Source organism: Rhinolophus ferrumequinum, assembly GCF_004115265.2.
Source record: "Rhinolophus ferrumequinum isolate MPI-CBG mRhiFer1 chromosome 15 unlocalized genomic scaffold, mRhiFer1_v1.p scaffold_54_arrow_ctg1_1, whole genome shotgun sequence".
Lineage (NCBI taxonomy): Eukaryota > Metazoa > Chordata > Mammalia > Chiroptera > Rhinolophidae > Rhinolophus > Rhinolophus ferrumequinum.
In genome coordinates this window covers 67,047-83,363 of record NW_022680357.1, presented here as the reverse complement: position 1 = coordinate 83,363, position 16,317 = coordinate 67,047, and the positions used below count along the sequence as shown (strand labels likewise).

General features: G+C 52.8%; 2 protein-coding genes across 10 annotated transcripts; one reads left to right on the top strand and one right to left on the bottom strand.

The window, feature by feature from the left end:
• Positions 1-7: 7 nt before the first annotated feature.
• On the bottom strand, positions 8-672 carry LOC117019821 (cytochrome c oxidase subunit 6A2, mitochondrial). Its single transcript, XM_033102005.1, has 3 exons — positions 517-672; positions 255-391; positions 8-149 (listed from the first exon to the last, which is right to left on the bottom strand). The coding sequence occupies exons 1-3, from the start codon at positions 587-589 to the stop codon at positions 66-68; spliced, it is 294 nt and encodes a 97-aa protein (XP_032957896.1). The 5' UTR covers positions 590-672; the 3' UTR covers positions 8-65.
• Positions 673-3,934: 3,262 nt separating this feature from the next.
• ARMC5 (armadillo repeat containing 5) lies at positions 3,935-15,148 on the top strand. 9 transcript variants are annotated; one of them, XM_033101977.1, is made up of 9 exons: positions 3,935-5,136; positions 8,098-8,192; positions 8,339-8,497; positions 8,810-9,812; positions 11,346-11,453; positions 11,553-12,339; positions 12,650-13,155; positions 13,784-13,916; positions 14,014-15,147. In XM_033101977.1, the coding sequence occupies exons 4-9, from the start codon at positions 9,335-9,337 to the stop codon at positions 14,831-14,833; spliced, it is 2,832 nt and encodes a 943-aa protein (XP_032957868.1). In that variant the 5' UTR covers positions 3,935-5,136; positions 8,098-8,192; positions 8,339-8,497; positions 8,810-9,334; the 3' UTR covers positions 14,834-15,147. The 9 variants fall into 9 exon arrangements, with proteins under 9 accessions (XP_032957868.1, XP_032957866.1, XP_032957872.1 ...); XM_033101975.1 differs by having other exon boundaries at positions 8,098-8,226; XM_033101981.1 differs by lacking the exon at positions 8,339-8,497 and having other exon boundaries at positions 8,136-8,226.
• Positions 15,149-16,317: the final 1,169 nt, after the last annotated feature.

The following is a 16,317-nucleotide window of genomic DNA, read 5'->3' as shown; positions in this document are numbered from 1 at the left end:
CTCCGGTGGACACACGCGACTTCCGACTTCCGGGCCTTTATTGGGCCTGGGGCCCCCGCGGGGTCTCAGTGCCGCTCGTAGCCGGTGGGCAGAGGATTGACGTGCGGATTGTGGAAAAGAGTGTGGTTGCCGTCCCCCCAAGAGTAGGGCTGTGGAGAGAGGGAGAGCGAGTTGTCAGCCTGGGGGTCCCCCTGCACCCCCAGACCCCTGCCTGCTCCCGCCCCGGGTGCCAAGGCCTCGGGCCGCGTACGTACCTTCGTGCGGATGCGCAGATGGTGGTAAGGGATGAACTGGGGGCGCTCGTGGTGGCCGGCGTGGAGCCAGCAGTTGAGGGTGCAGACGGCCACGCCCGGGAGTGCCAGCACGAAGGTCAGGAGGCGCCAGGTGCCGCCTGCAGAGGGGACAGGCCGCGGTGAGGCAAGCGGGGCGGTGGGGGCAGTGAGGGGGTGCTGCCAGGGCGCTGGGCGTCCAGGGGGCAAGTCAGGAAGCCACAGGCTCAGGGCCGGCCCCACTCACCTCCTGCCCCGCCGTGGTCTCCCTTGGCGGCACTGGCCAAGCCCCGACTCAGGGACCTCAGAGGCAGAGCCATTGCGGTGAGAGAAGCTGGGACACCACTGTCCTCTCACTCTCCTTCACTGAGCCCTAGCTGCCCCTCCCCTCCTCTTGGGCCAATCACCTGTTGAGTCCATAACATGGGTGGCTATTTTTAGGGGTTTTCTATATTTAAAATGAGGCCTGCCTGGCATGAAGTCCTTCTCTGCAGACAGCTGTGGTACTGTGGTGCCTCTTTTATTTAAAATGCAATGCACCATTCTTTTTATAGTTGCTGGGAACTGTTTTGTTCAGTACTTTGGTCCCAGTGGCTGGCACACAGTAGGTTGTGAATAAATATTTGTGGAATGAATTAAGTGTCCTTTTGAATCTCAGTGTTTTTTTTCCATCTGTGACATATATAATAATTTGTGTTTTTAATTATGTGTATGAAGTTTAAAAAAAGTAACAGGGATATGCCAGCTTAGAGTCTGGCACATAACAGTAATTCAGCACATGTGTTAGTCACAAGTTCTTTGCAAAGAACAGAAATCAGTCTAACTAGTTTTTAGAAGGTAAGCGATTGAGAATTTTAAGTAGCTCACAGTATCCATGGTCTGGCCGGAGAGGCCTCCAGTCTGCACAGCCAGACACAAAGCGCTCTGTGGTGGGAGCCGTGAGACACCACCCCAGTTCTCACTGCTGGACACTGGATTCTAAAACCTTCGTTGGTCTGCCCTGGAAAGGCAGGTTCTGCCACTTTCACCCTTTTGTAAATGGATTCTCCGTGAAGCTTACATCCTCAGTTTCCTGTCTTCTGAACCCTGTGCGCCCCAACTGCCAACATTGAGATCATTGCCTGTGCTCTCGTTTCCAGAGAGGCTAGGTAATTGAATTCTGGCTTCTGCCTTAAGAGGACAGGAACTGTAACAGAGAAAATCCCCAAAGAGAGGAAGAGTATTCCAAAGAAACTGGGCAGCCACAATTTGGACAGGTGTCTACTGCTAAGTATGTTAGTTCAGTCTGAAAAATCGGACTACTTGGAAGAAAAAGAAGAAAGCCTAGGCAAGTCTGCATGAAACTGCATCTAAGCAGGTTGCTAGAAAGCTGCAGGACGGGGCCGAGCGGAAGCCGGCTGTAGTGTCTGCTCCGTCCTCAGCACCAGCATGGAACCTGGCATGCAGCGCATGTTCTAAAAATACGTCTTGAACGAATGCTTGAACCATGTAAGTTCACTTAACCATACAGCCCAGTAGGGTGCCTGCAGCTTTGATCAAGAGCTGATGTACCTGATAGGAACATACAAAAGAAAAACGAATGTTATGCACCTCACCTAAACATATAGAAGAAAAATGAGGAAGGTCCATTTCAAAGTAAGTGTAAACTGAATTTAGCTTTTGCTTGACTTTCTTACGCTTTTAGTTTTGGTGACCTCGTATTAACAGGCAGTTGTTAGAGTGTCGCTTACTTGTTCCTGGGCCCTCAGTGAGCTATGATGGAATTCTTCCTACAGTTGCTTTTTCCCAGTTGGGCTCTGGAATTGCTGCGGAGAAGATGGGGCCTAATTTCAGTTAAAGTGGCTTGGACTTGCCCTCTGCACACAATCCCCTCAAACCCCCTCCCTACTTGTGATATGGTTCTTGAAGAAAACACATGTAAAGAGGGTTTTTTACCTGAGAAGGTTCTAGGCTCCCCTCTCTGCACTCGGCGTTTTGTTGGTCACTGCCAAACAATTCCGGGGGGGATTCTATCCCTTTGTCTCAGCTTGGAAGTACCCACTGCGAGCTATTCTTGCTGGTATTCGGTGACTGCCCTGAGGGCTGCTGCCCTCTGCTGGGGTGCAGCTGCCTCTGCACCCAGAGACTTCTGTGTAGACACAGCGCTTTCCTAGGCTGATGGTGATTTTGTCTGAACGGTGTAGCGGCAGTGCAGAGATGGCTCCAGCAGTCTTTGTACCCCATCGTTCCGTGAGTTGTCTCTCACACAATTAATTAATTGGGCTGCTGCCAAAGCTTCCGTTTCTGGAGGTTTAGGTTTTTCTTTGCTTTGGGCAGAGGGAAGAATGAACTTACCAGGTGTCCCAGCCCGCTTTCAGACATTCCTCAGCTGTTGGTGGTGAAGGGTGTGGAGAGGTGACAGTTTCTCTTGTGCCTCTTCCCTGAGATGCTACATACCATGACCTATTTTCCAAAGCACAGAGAAATCCAACATGTGATCTAAATATAAGTTTTGTTATGGGCGCTCTAGGACAGAATATTTGAAATTGGGATTGTCCCAGAAAGACGACTCCATGATGACACAGGACATGAATGGTAAAGGGAGCTGGAGCTAAGAGAGAATCCAGGTGGATCCCATCAGTGGCCTGACGGCCATAGGATGATATGGTCTACAAGGGGACTATTAGCTCCCTCTGCCCTGGAGAGGGAGAGAAAGCTTATGACCGCAGACACCTACACGTTGAGCTATATTCCAACTTGCTAAAGGTTTAATGGTTGAGCCTTTATACTGTTCTTTTCTCCTTCCATTTCAGAATACTGCAGTGTGATGCATCAAAATAAGTCTACACGCTGTGACCTGATTTCTCTGAAATGTGTCTGATGCTGGTGACACTGATTATTTTCGCCGAACTGGTACATTTATGCTCAGGTCTGGAAACAAATCACTTTGAGACTCTTTGAGATTATTTTTTATCAGGATGTAGAACAGGCAATGTTATTTTTAGTGTTCAAACAGTGTAGATCTTATATGTGATTATTTCCCATAGTTTGCACCTTATGAAGAAATTTTGGGAAAGCTCATTGTTCCCTCTTGGTTACTGATGTAGACCCAGAGAAAGACGGTACCTACCAAAAAGGGCTTCTTCTGGTGGCTAACTGGCTCAAATTTAAAAGCAGAGCCTAACAGCCATTTCTAAACAGGGGCCTCTCATGCAAACTGAACTTGAGAAGCCTTCACTGAACAGTCTGCCTGCACGTGTTCCTGACATCTGAGCCAGCCCTTATAAACAGTTTCTGGAATTGTATTTCAATCCTTGTCCAATCAGAGTTGTGCAGCTCTATCTGACCAATCATGACAGTGCCTTGTGGACCAAACTGCAATAATATGGAGTTCTCATTTGCATGATGACAGACCAATTGGGGACCAGAGGGTAGGGATTTGTCTACACAGGTTTTGCACTCCAAATTCACTCTTTTGCAAATCAAATTCACCATTTTGCAAATAGAATTCATCCTTTTGCAGATCAAATATTTCCACAAAAAATGTTTTCTTAATCTTTTTAATAAAAATAACTCCAATGTTAAGTTATTGTTAAAATTAAACATTTTATTGCATGTATTTAGTAAAAACATAAAATATTTAACATCAGAAATATTTATTTATAGCTTCATTTATACCGGTTCTCCTGCCACTGCTCGTGGTAATTTCATATACATATTCATAAAATAATTATGACAATCTGTAGGAGTAATAGTTGCAATGGAATGATTAATAACATCTACTAAATGCTCATGGTTTGATGGATCAGCCAAAATATTTCTTGTGCAGAACTTAATTTTCGAAAAACGAAGGTGTGATCGAAAGTTACTACACCAGCTCATGTGACCGTGCCAAAGGTTAGAGGACGAAATGTTTCTCTTATTGCAGTAATATGTATAAGCCAGCTCCCCTTGTGACTCAAATAGTGTACTTTCTCTTTCCACTGAAGGCTCCTAGTTGGAGTTGGGGACCACTGAAGAGAAGGGTGGCCTCACAAACCTGCGGTTTCATAATTGAGTTGTGACACTATTGAGCTGTCTCACAGCTGCGCTCTATCACAACTGAGCTGTTCGCACTGAACAAGTTTCCTTTTTCACTACACTCCAAATCGGGGATTCCTGTTGGTATTGATGTCGGCACCACCGACCCTTTGTCGGCGCTGATTAAGTCAGAGAAGCTGAAGCACAGATTCCTTTCTCAGAGGAAAGCTGAAAGGGGCAGTAGCAGACGTGCTTGTCCCACCCCTTTCACCCCGATAACTTGCCGGGGTGCATGGAGTGCCCTGGGAAAGTGGCTTGCAGAGGCATGTGTTCAGAAATACTCCTGCTGCAGGAAAGAGGCAGCAGGTCCAGGCTGCGACCCCTCAGCTTTGAACCAGTGAGACCCCGAGCCTGCATTCCTCCTGCGTGACACCTGCAGATGCAGCCAAGTGGGGACCAGTTACCCCCACTCTCCGGAGACAGCCAGACCCCTAGTTCCCGGAAGGCCATAGGGCGTTGCAGAGGCCTCAACCCGAGAGGGCCCAGGGCAGGGAACGCTGCAGCCAAGACGCCGCTCCCTCGCTGCCAGACGCCCTACTCCGGGAAGGGAACGCGCAGGTCCCGGTACCCGCAGCCTCTCCTGTGCTTGCTGGGAAACGTAGTCCTTCGCAAGGGGCCCTGGGAGCGGGAGGAGGGTGACACGCCCCCGAAGCCACGTGGGCGGTAGTCCCCGCCCAGCCCGGGATGCAAGGATCTTCGGCATCCTCACCCAGCGTCGGCCAGGGTGCTCCATTCCGGGCTCGTCCTGCTTGCTTCTCACGTCCCCAAGTCCTGCCCCCACCTGTGCGGTGACGAAAAGGCCAAAGCAGTGAGTCCACCAGAAGGAGCCCTGTGGGACTCTCCATTCCACGCCCTTCCGTGAGGGCCCCGCGCCTCCCCGGGAGTTGGGAAGGGGGAGGTGAGGTGCCCGGGGCGGGACCACCGCGCCCCCTAGCGGCTGCAGGCGTGGGGCGTCACCGAGGCTGGACAGCGACGGAGGTTTAAGATGGCGAGGGGGAGGCTGGACGCTGAGTGGCAGGGCTGGGATTAGGGTGAGGCGAGTGAGGTGTACTGGTTTCTGGCACAGAATTTAAGGGGGCGCCCCAAAACTTAGTAATCAAGATAAATGACTTTTTCATGCAGTATTTCAAAAAATCAAAATTAATGTGAAAAATCTATGGAGAACAAACTGTCAAAATTTTTCTTTTTTTGTTTTTTTACCCCCCTTTTTTTTTGGTCCCCCCCTTTTTCCACCTCCCGCCCCCCCAGCACTCCAGTTCAAGCTGTTGTTTCTCAGTCAGTTGTGTAGGACACAGCTCCCTGGCCCAGGCTGGTATTGTGAGCCTTGCGCTGCTCCACCCCCCACCCCTCCCAAGATAGTGGGTCTCTGGTGGTTGGCTGGCCGCTCACAGCAGCTCATGGCAGCTGGCCACTCGCTGGACACCAGCTGCTCATGGCAGCACAGTTCCAGGGAGAGCTGTTGTTCACAATCTTAGCTGTAGAGGGCGCAGCTCACTGGTCCATGTGGGAATCGAACTGGCAACCTCGGTGTTAGGAGCAGGGCACTCCAACCACATGAGCCCCTGGGCTTGGCCCCCAAATTTTTCAATAAAAACAGCATTCAACACCGAGTTTTCATGACCCTCCTTCACTCACTTCACCCTAATCATGGCCCTGGTTCCAATAAAACTTTTTTAAATTGAACTTATTGGGGTGACATTGGTGAGTAAAATTATATATATAGGTTTCCAGTGTACATTTCTATAATACATCATCTATATATTGCATTGTGTGTTCACCACCCAGGGTCAGTTCTCCTTCCATAACCATATATTTGACCCCCTTTACCTTCTTTTATCACTTCTCCTCTCCCCTTACGCTCTGGTAGCCACTACACTATTGTCTGTATGAGTTTTTGTTTCTTTATTTGTTTGTCTTGTTCCTTTGTTGCTTTCAGTTTCATGTCCCACATATGAGTGAAGTCATATAGTTCTCGACTTTTTCTGTCTGATTTATTACGCTTAGCTTGATAATCTCAAGTGTTTCATCTTTTCTAATGGCAAAGTAGTATTCCATTGTCTTTATACACCACATCTTCTTTATCCAATCATCTATTGAAGGACACTTTGGTTGTTTCCATGTCTTGGCCACCATAAATAAAGCTGCAATGAACATTGGAGCACATATATCTTTATGGATGTTTTTCAGATTTTTTGGGTAGATACCCAGAAGAGGGATTGCTGGGTCATATGGTAATTCTATTTCTAATTTTTTGAGGAACTGCCATAGTTTTTTCCATAGTGGCTGTACCAATTTATATTCCTGCCTTGTATGAGGGTTCCTTTTTCTCCACAGCCTCTCCAACATTTGTTATTATTTGTCTTGTTTGTAATAGACATTCTAACATGTGTGAGGTGGTATCTCATTGTAGTTTTGGTTTGCATTTCCCTAATACGAGAGAAATTGAGCATTTTTTCATATATCTCTTGGCCTTCTTGGGAGAAGTGTCTGTTCAGGTCCTCTGTCCATTTTTTAATTGGATTGTTTTATTGTTGTTGTTGAGTTGTATGAGTTCCTTATATATTTTGGATATTAGCCCCTTATCGGAGGCACTGTTTGCAAATATCTTCTCCCATTCAGTTGGTTGCCTCTTTGTTTTGTTGATGGTTTCTTTTGCTGTGCAGAAGCTTTTTACTTTGATATAGTCCCATTCATTTATTTTTGTTTTTACTTCCCTTGCCTTTGAGGTCAAATTCATAAAATCTCTGAACCCAAGGTCCATAAGTTTAATACCTATGCTTTCTTCCATGCGGTATATTGTTTCAGGTCTTATGTTTACGTCTTTGATCCATTTTGAGTTAATTTTGGTACGTGGTGACAGATAGCAGTCTAGTTTTTCTTTTGCACATGGCTTTCCAATTTTCCCAGCACCGTTTATGGAAGAGGCTTTCTTTTCTTCATTGTATGTTTTAGGCTCGTTTGCCGAAAATTATCTGCCCATATGTATGTGGGTTTATTTTTGGGTTTCCAATTCTATTCCATTGGTCTATGTCTGTTTTTCAGCCAACACCATGCTGTTTTGATTATTGTCATTTTGTAGTGTAATTTGAAGTCAGGGAGAGTGATACCTTGGCTTTGTTATTTTTTCTCAGGAGTGCTTTGGCTATTTGGGGTCTTCTGTGATTCCATGCAACTTTGTCTTCTATTCCTTTAAAAAATGCCATTGGTATTTTGATGGGGATTGCATTAAATCTGTATATTGCTTTGGTTAATATGGCCATTTTAACTATGTTGATTCTTCCAATTCATGAACACAGAATATCTTTCCATTTCTGCGTCTTCAATTTCTTTTAATAATGTCTTATAGTTTTTTGTATATAAGCCTTTCACATCCTTTGCTTAAGTTTATTCCTAGGTTTTTTATTCTTTTTGTTGTCCATTTATAAAATCAGGTGGACGCCACATTCTGTAGTTTGCTGATTAAAAATAAATTGCATTCAAGTGTTATTTATCTTGATTACTGAGTATTTCTGTTTCCCCTTAATTTTTGCACTAGAGGCCAGTGCCTCACTCATCTTACTCTAGTGCTTGCTACAGTTGGAACACTTATGGGGCTTCTCGCCTATGTGTGAGCTTTGGTGTTTAAGGAGCTTGGAGCTGTAGCAGAAGGTTTTGCCACACTCTAGATAGGAATAAGTAGTTCACCCAAGTGGATGCACTAGTGCTCAGTAAAGGGGTGTGCTCACTAAAGCCGTGGCCACACTCCATTGTGGGTTTGCTGGTGCTGCAGGCAGCCAGCTGGTGCTGAAGTTCTTGCCATGCTCACAGTGTGAACGCTGGTGCTAGAGCAGATGAGCGCTGCACCTGAAGCTGTCACTGCACCAGGTGAGAGCTGCACCTGAAGCTGTCACTGCACCAGGTGAGAGCTGTGCCTGAAGCTGTCACAGCGGTAGGGCTTCTCACCTGTGTGCGTGTGGTGGTGCTGGATCGGGTTGGAGCTAACAGTGAAAGCCTTACCACACTTGGCACAGGTATAGGGTGAAAACACTGTTGGTGTTTAACAAGCTCCAAGCAGCGATCAAAAGCCTCCTCGAACTCTGGGCACTTGTGAGGCAGGAGACCTGAGTGGGAGCGACTGTGTTGGATGACGTTGTAGCTGAAGCTGAAGCAACAGCCATGCTCAGAGAAGGGTATGGCTTCTCGCCAGTGTGTCCCCGGTGGCGCTTAACCCGACCTGACCTGCATCAGAAGCTTTTGCCACACTCCAGACAGCCGTAGTGTGGCTGCTTTGGTAGTGACTGGTCAGTCCACACTCTTGGCACCCAAAGGCTTTTGGGATTGCAGGACAGTTGGTCCTGGGGTGGGCTTCTATCTCGCCAGATCCAGAACGTGACCTACAGAGTGTGGACCGAAATGGAAATGTCCACCAGCCCTGTCGCTCTAGGAAGTGACAGCGAATGGTTTCGGTAGGTTTAACCCCTTCATTCATCTGTCCAATCCAGAGCTCCCATCTGCAGCCGCTGTTAGGAATGTGCCACTTTCGACCTGGCTCCGGGTTCTGAGTAAGTCAGCGCGGACTTCGGTGCCCCGCCACCCCTGGGGGGCGGCCAAGCGAGCCTAAAGGAAAAGGCAGCCGCTGCCTAGGAAACCTTGGGGGCGCGCTAGTCAAGTCACCCGCACTGTACTGAGACTCCATGGTCACATGTTTGGGATCTACAGAGGCACCACCCTATCTATCCTAAAACAACCATGTTAAACTTAGCGTGGACTACATATCCCAGCATGCATCGCACGCGCCTCCTGGGCTCGCGCGACGATTAGATGACCAGTTCCTCAAAGTGCTTTCTGCGACTGTGCAAGAATCAGAGTACCGGGATTGAGAACTACAACTTCCGACTTGCTTAATAACTGCGGGGGCGCTATTTAAAAAGCGTCAGAGAGGAGGTTCCTCTCTGACACCTCTCTTCCAGTTCCGCTCCCTTGGATCAGCGGCGAGAAGGGGGGCGGAGCCTTAGGCCTGAGCCAAGATGGCGGCTGCGAAACCAACCCCCACGGACTCGCTCTCATTCTGCCTCACGCAGCTCACGGCGGCGGCCGTGGAGGGTCTAGGTGGGGGAAAGGACACAGCTACCAACGAGACACCCTTAGGCCGTGCGCTCTTAGCCCTCCGCACGCGCCACGTAAAGGCAGCGGGGGGAATCGAGCGCTTCCGGACACGCGGCGGGCTCCTCCCCCTTCTCGCGCTGCTACGGCGAGCGTCTGCAGCGGTTCCCGCCCCGTCCCAGGCTGGCCCAGGCTCCGCCCCCTCGTCGGTGGAGTCAGCGGCTTCTGCTGGCCCCGCCCCCTCGTCGGGTCCCACCCCCTCCGTTGCGTCCTCGTCGACGGCCTCGCTGCCAGCGCGCCTGCGCAAGACCCTGGACCTGGCGCTTAGCATACTGGCCGACTGCTGTACGGAAGGGGCGTGCCGGGCTGAAGTGCGCAGACTCGGAGGCATTCTCCCTTTGGGTAAGTGCTCCGCCCCCATTTCCTAGAAGGATTCCACGCACACCTCCCTCCTGGTCTGGGCCTGGGCGCTATCTTGAGTTCTTTGTGTTCTATCCTGGAAGAACGTGCTTTATGTCGGCGTAGCGCCCCGTTAGGTTGCAGCACTGTTTATAGATTGCACCCGAGCCCGCTCAGATCAGATCATTAATAGCCATTGCCTGGGTATTGGTTGTCCGACACCTCCCTGCACCTGGGCTGGTGAGGGCTGAGTTATTCGGTGACTTATTTCACCCTCCGTTCGTGAGGGTCATAGCAGACAATGTCTCCTGAATGTCCGGCCCTATGCAAGGCTCCCCTTTGATGAGTTAGAGTCAGAAGGCTAGTGGTCCAGAAAGTGGGCTCTGCAGAGAGCTGAACCCCTCCCAGGCTTGATTCCGTGTTGTAAAATGGGATGACCATAGCTACGTCGCAAACGTGGAGTTGGAAGAAAATGAAACACAAATATGCATACGGCGACGGAAGGAGAACTGACTTAGGTGGTGGACACACAATGTGACATGTGTATTACAGACGATGTATTACCGAATTGTACACCTGAAACCTATGGGATTTTACTCACCACTGTCACCCGCAATAAGTTTAATTTTTTAAAAAAAGCAAAGAAATACAAATACATAACGCAGATATTCTAAGCATGAACTGGGTACTTTGAGTCATTAAAAACTAACACAGTAGGAATAAATCCTAACAAAAGATAGCAAGCTTTTCCGTTCATTTAGCTAAATTGGCGCCACCTAGTGGCGATGTTGTGAACATAGTTTACACAGAGCCTGCCTGAAATTATCCCAGTTTTGACAAAATCTTAAATTTCTTTTTCAAAATCTTAAATTTTTTGATAAAACGAAACATTAATGTATTTTAAATTTGCATAAAATGCAGTTGGACCAAAACGTGTTTGACATTAAGAAGTCCTCAAGAAATTATAGGTTTCATTTTTAGTGTATAACCCCCATCATTAGTCTCTGGGTTTTAAATGTCTCCTGAATCCATCCATTCCTGCCCCTCTTCCGTCAGGTGCCCAGAGACCTGTCCGCAGGCGCTGGGCTGTCTGGTCGCTGACCTGAGGCAAGTCATTGTCCTTTCCTGGACTATTGTGGCAGCCTCCTTACTGCTTCCCCTGCCTCATTCTTCCCCCCTATAATCCGTTCTCCCCCTGGCTCTCAGATTCTGTCATGTCACCCCCATTCTTAAAGCCCCACGTGGCTCCCAGCGGCCAAACATTCAAGCCCCGATTGCTCGGCCTGGCATTGGAGGCCCTTTGTGAGGTGCCTGGTCTCACCTCTGGGCCTTTGCAAAGGCTGCTCCAAACCCAACATGCCCAGTACTGCCCTATCTGTCATCCGTCTGCTCAACACCTACCTATTTAACCTTCCAGACCCAGCAAGTGTTAGTTTCGTCTGAGGCCTTCCCTGACCCTCTTGGACACACTTTTCAGGGGATTAATGAGAAAGACAAGATGGGGTAGGACCCTCAAGAGGCCACACTCTCTTGCAGTGACTATTCTTCAGTGTGTGAAGATCGACAGCATCCAGAACCGAACAGCCCGTGCTCTGGGCAACTTAGCCATGGAATCTGAGAGCTGCAGGGCCATCCATTCTGCTGGTGAGAAGGCTGTGGGGTGCAGCTCACTAGGGCTTGGGGTGGGGGAGGAGCTTGGGTGTGCATCATCGCCCACTGTCTGTCCTCCCCACCCCCATCCAGGCGCTGTCCCCCTGCTGGTGGAGAGCCTGGTGGCCTGCCAGGACTCTCAGTGCCTACAGACTATGGTTCGCACAATCCGCAACCTGGCAGACTCACCGCAGCACCGCCTGGCGCTGGCACAGCAGGGAGCAGTGCGCCCGCTGGCCGAGCTTCTGGCGGCTACCCCAGACCCTGCACTGACCTTGGCCCTGGTCCGTGCCCTCCTGGAGCTGAGTCGAGGCTGCTCCCGGGCCTGTGCTGAGCAACTGAGTTTGGGTGGTGGGCTCAGCCCACTGGTCAGCCTGGCTTCCCACCCTAAAAAGGCGGTACGCGAGGCAGCCATCCTGATCCTTGCCAACCTGTGTGCCCAGGGCCTGGTACGGCCTGCACTGGGCAATGCTGGTGGTGTGGAGGTGCTGCTGGGTGAGCTCCAGCGGCGCCGGGGCCCCAGTGCGGCTGGCCCAGCCTCCCAGCAGCCCCTGGTGCGGGCTGTGTGTCTGCTGTGCCGGGAGGCCATCAACCGGGCCCGGCTGCGGGATGCTGGTGGTTTGGAGTTGCTGATGAGCCTGTTGCGGGACCCTCGTGCCAGCGCCTGGCACCCTCGTGTCGTGGCCGCCCTCGTGGGCTTCCTCTATGATACGGGGGCCCTGGGCAGGCTCCAGGCTCTGGGACTCGTACCGCTCTTGGCCGGGCAGCTGTGTGGCGAGGCTGGTGATGACGAAGAAGAGGGAAGAGAAGCTGCTTCCTGGGACTTCCCTGAGGAGCAGACGCCTGAGCGAGTGGAAGCTGGAAGCTTCCGAAGCCTCAGGTGAGCCCCCACCTTATTTACTTATTTACTCCTTATTTATTTCGTTGTCTCGCTGGAATATAAACTCTAAGAGGACAGGACGTTTTGTTTTCTTCTTTGCTGCTCCCCAGCACCTGAAATGGGACTTGGCACATAACAGGCTTCAGTACTTGCTGAATGAGCTGGGGTTCCCCTGCTGTCTCCCCCCTCTCCCCTGCCCCCACTTCCTCTCCCAGGCGTCAGTCACCTCCTTTGGCCCTCCCTCCTCCCTCACCTTGGCCCAGCATTCAGCCTTCCCTCTTCCGCTCTTCCCCGGTCTTCCCCTCCGTAGGTCGTGGCTGATATCTGAGGGATACGCCACAGGCCCGGGAGACACCTCTCCGGACTGGTCGCCGGAGCGCTGCCCGCTGCCTCCACCGCCTGAGCCCGCCGAACGGACCAGCCCTGACCCTGGCCCAGCCTCGCTGCGGCCCCCGCGAGCCCTGCGCACGCCAGGCCGCAGCCTTGCTGCTCCTGAGGAGCCGTGGGGCCGCGAGGGGCCCGCGCTGCTGCTCTTGTCGCGCTTCTCCCAGGCTCCAGACCCCAGCGGGGCGCTGGTGACCGGCCCGGCCCTGTGCGGCCTGCTGGCCTACGTGACGGGCGCGCCGGGCCCTCCGAGCCCGCGCGCACTGAGGATCCTGGCGCGCCTCACCTGTAACCCTGCTTGCCTGGAGGCCTTCGTGCGCAGCTACGGGGCCGCGCTGCTGCGCTCCTGGCTCGTGCTCGGGGTAGCCCCGGACGACTGGCCCACGCTGCGTGCCCGGCCCCCCAGTCGCCACAGCCAGCACCGGGAGCTGGGTGTGTCCCTGCGCCGCCGCCCCCTCCTCCCCTGCTGCCTTCCGTGAGCCCAGAACCCAGAACCGTGCCTTCCCGCTCACCGCTCTCACTGCCCGCCCGGCCCACCCTCCGAATGACTCCAGCCACCAAGAATTAGGAAGGAAGAGTTCTGTCCTGCCCCCAGTCCCAGCATGCAGAGACCTCCATCCTCTGCCCGAGCCTTAGGGTCAGATACCAGGCTGGGCCCCAACAACTTAGCATTGTGCCTGCCTGCATTTCCTGTCCCAGTGTGGGTTCTGCAGTCCTGCCTGTTCCCCACTAGGCACAAGGATTTGTGAGCCCAGGCTTAGGCACCATGGCCTTCCAGACCCCACCCCCATTTCCAGCTCTGCCAGGTTGCGTTTCAGCCCTTAAGGGCCCTGATTCACCCCCTCAGACTCCCTCCCACTTCTCATTTCTGCCCCTGACCCCCAGTCCCTAGCATCTGGCCCCGTCCCCCCAGAGCCTGTGGCCGCCCCCCTTCCCTGTGCCCTGAGCTTCTGCTCTCCTCCATGTCTGGGGCCCGAGTCCTGTCGTGCCCAGCCAGCCCCGTCCAGCTGTCTTGGACACCACCAGCTCCCAGCCTGACCCTGCCTGCCCACCCCTGCAGGTGAGATGCTGCTGCAGAACCTGACCGTGCAGGCTGAGTCGCCCTTCGGGGTGGGTGCCCTCACTCACCTGCTGCTCTCCGGGAGCCCCGAGGACCGAGTGGCTTGTGCGCTGACCCTGCCCTTCATCTGCCGGTGAGGCCGTGGGTGCTTTTCATGGGTTGGGAGCAAGGTTGCTGTTCCCCAGTCCTGTCCTTTCCCACCTCTTGAAGCGTTCTCTTTCTCCCTGAAGGAAGCCGTCTCTGTGGCGCCGGCTGCTTCTGGACCAGGGCGGCCTACGTGTCCTCCTGTCGGCGCTGACGCTGCCAGCCCCACACCCGCTCTTCCTCTTCTTCGCGGCGGACTCCCTGTTCTGCCTGCAAAGCCTGGTGTCGCCCACTGCAACCCCAGCCTCCCCACCGGCAGTCCCGGGGGACCCAGAGGTGCCCTCCCCTTGCCTCTATGAGCCTCTGCTGGGCCCAGCGCCCACCCCAGCCCCTGACCTGCATTTCCTGCTCGACTCTGGCCTGCGGCTGCCTGCCCAGCGAGCTGCCTCTTCAACAGCATCCCCTTTCTTCCGAGCCCTGCTGGATGGCAGCTTTGCCGAAGCCCAGATGGACCTGGTACCGCTTCGAGGTCTGTCACCCAGCGCGGCCTGGCCTATCCTGCATCACCTGCATGGCTGCCGGGGCTGTGGGGCATCCCTGGGGCCCATTCCCCCGCCAGGCCAGCCCCTGCTGGGCTCCGAAGCTGAAGAGGCGCTGGAGGCTGCTGGCCGTTTCCTGCTGCCTGGGCTGGAGGAGGAGCTGGAAGAGGCCGTGGGCCACGTCCACCTGGGACCTCAGAGTGGCCCAGCGTCCGTGGGTGAGGTGTTCCGCCTGGGCCGGCCCCGGCTGGCTGCTCACTGTGCCCGCTGGACACTGGGGCCAGAGCAGTGTCCGCGGAAGCGCGCCCTGGCTCTGCTGGGGCTTGTGGAGGCAGCAGGCAAGGAGACTGGTCCCCTGACTGAAGCTTTACTGGCCGTGGTGATGGGGGGTGAGTCTGGGGGTAAGGGTCCCAGTGTAGACTGTTGATGTCCCCTCGGAGGGGACCCAAAGATGAGATGGCTGTGAAGGTGGCCTCCCTCAGAGAGGCTGGGCGAGGAGGCTGAGCAGAAGGGGCCACCGCGGACAGGAGAGGGTGGCCCTCGACCCCAGGATGATGGGCTGACGACTCAAGAGTGAGAAGCCAAGGCCGGGGTCTGGCCTGGGGCCCATGAGACGGAGAAGAGCCCAGGGCCCCGGGCCTGGCCCAGCACCTGGAGTGGGATTAAACTTTGGAAGTGGAAACCCTACTGTGTGTTGTCTCTGTTTACTTTCTCTTGGGGGTCTCCTCGCACCCTCACCCATCAAGGAGGGTTTTGTCCCGGCCCCTGTGTCTCAGTGCAGGACACCCTGGCATGGAGGAGTTTCACGAGGGACATGCAGTGGTTCCTGGAGTCCCGGCACAGGGTGGAGTCCCCAGGCCTCTCCCTAGGATGTGGTTTCGGGCCCCAAGGGAGGCCTGCCTCCCGCTCACATGATGTCATTGCTCAGACAGCTTCTCAGCTGGCCTCCGAGAGGGTTGTGCTGGGGCAATGCAAGATGCCCCTGGCCTGGGTGTTCCTGCTTTTCGAGTGTCCATCACCCATCTCGGGCCTTCAGTCTGTGGGTTCATTTTCATCTCTTGGGCCAAGTGTCCTGCTGTTTTCCTAAAGGCAGGTCTGCTGCGGAGTCCCTGAGGCCTTGTCTTGGGCTGGCAAAGCCCTGGGCTGGCACTGAGGTGAGGGACGGGCTCCTGTCACTTTGTCCCCAAGGCAGGGTCTCCGTCACCTGGCTCCCAGGTCTGACCACTCAGGTGGCAACGTGACTGAGGAGACTTGCTGGACAGGGTGTGCCGGTGGCCTCTGTGGACTAAGGTGGACACTGATGCCACTGTCCAGGCCTCTATTAGGCTGCACATTAGAACCAGCAGAGCGCTTTTGGAAGATAAGTGAAATACTGATGCCTGAGTCCTCTCTGCTTGGATTGGACTGCGCAGCAGTATTTTTAAAAAGCCCCCCAGGTGGTTCTGATTGGCTTCTGGTTTTGATTGTTTTCCTTCTTCCGTTTAACATGGCCGATTGCCTGACAGGAAAAATAACAAATGGAGATCAATTCTTGTAAGGATCCCAGCTCAACAAGGGCTGTGTCACAAGAGACAGTATCAGCAAGTAGACACAACTGGGGACCACCTGTGGCACCGATTCTTACTTTATTTTTCTGAATGACAATCTTAAAACAAGGGTCGTACCCTCTTCTACGGTTGTCGGCCTTGTATACATTTGCTCCACTGTATACAACAGGACGTTGTATACCTTAGTTCTACATCCAAAACACGTGTCGTAAGGAAATTTACATTTTAATTTCAGATTTTCACATATAAATCAAAGCCTATGTTAAAAATGTAATACTCCACCCAACGCGAACCGTTTTACATGAAATAGTTCATGTGATGCCTTGGACACACAATGGCAGTAAATGCCTTGTATCCCGGCCTG

Coding starts and splice junctions, on each gene's coding strand:
- LOC117019821 (XM_033102005.1), bottom strand. CDS start 589: ATGGCTCTGCCTCTGAGGTCCCTGAGTCGGGGCTTGGCCAGTGCCGCC. Junction 392..516: donor AGACCACGGCGGGGCAGGAG/GTGAGTGGGGCC, acceptor TCCCCTCTGCAG/GCGGCACCTGGCGCCTCCTG. Junction 150..254: donor ATCTGCGCATCCGCACGAAG/GTACGTACGCGG, acceptor CTCTCTCCACAG/CCCTACTCTTGGGGGGACGG.
- ARMC5 (XM_033101982.1), top strand. CDS start 9,335: ATGGCGGCTGCGAAACCAACCCCCACGGACTCGCTCTCATTCTGCCTC. Junction 9,813..11,345: donor CGGAGGCATTCTCCCTTTGG/GTAAGTGCTCCG, acceptor ACTCTCTTGCAG/TGACTATTCTTCAGTGTGTG. Junction 11,454..11,552: donor CAGGGCCATCCATTCTGCTG/GTGAGAAGGCTG, acceptor ACCCCCATCCAG/GCGCTGTCCCCCTGCTGGTG.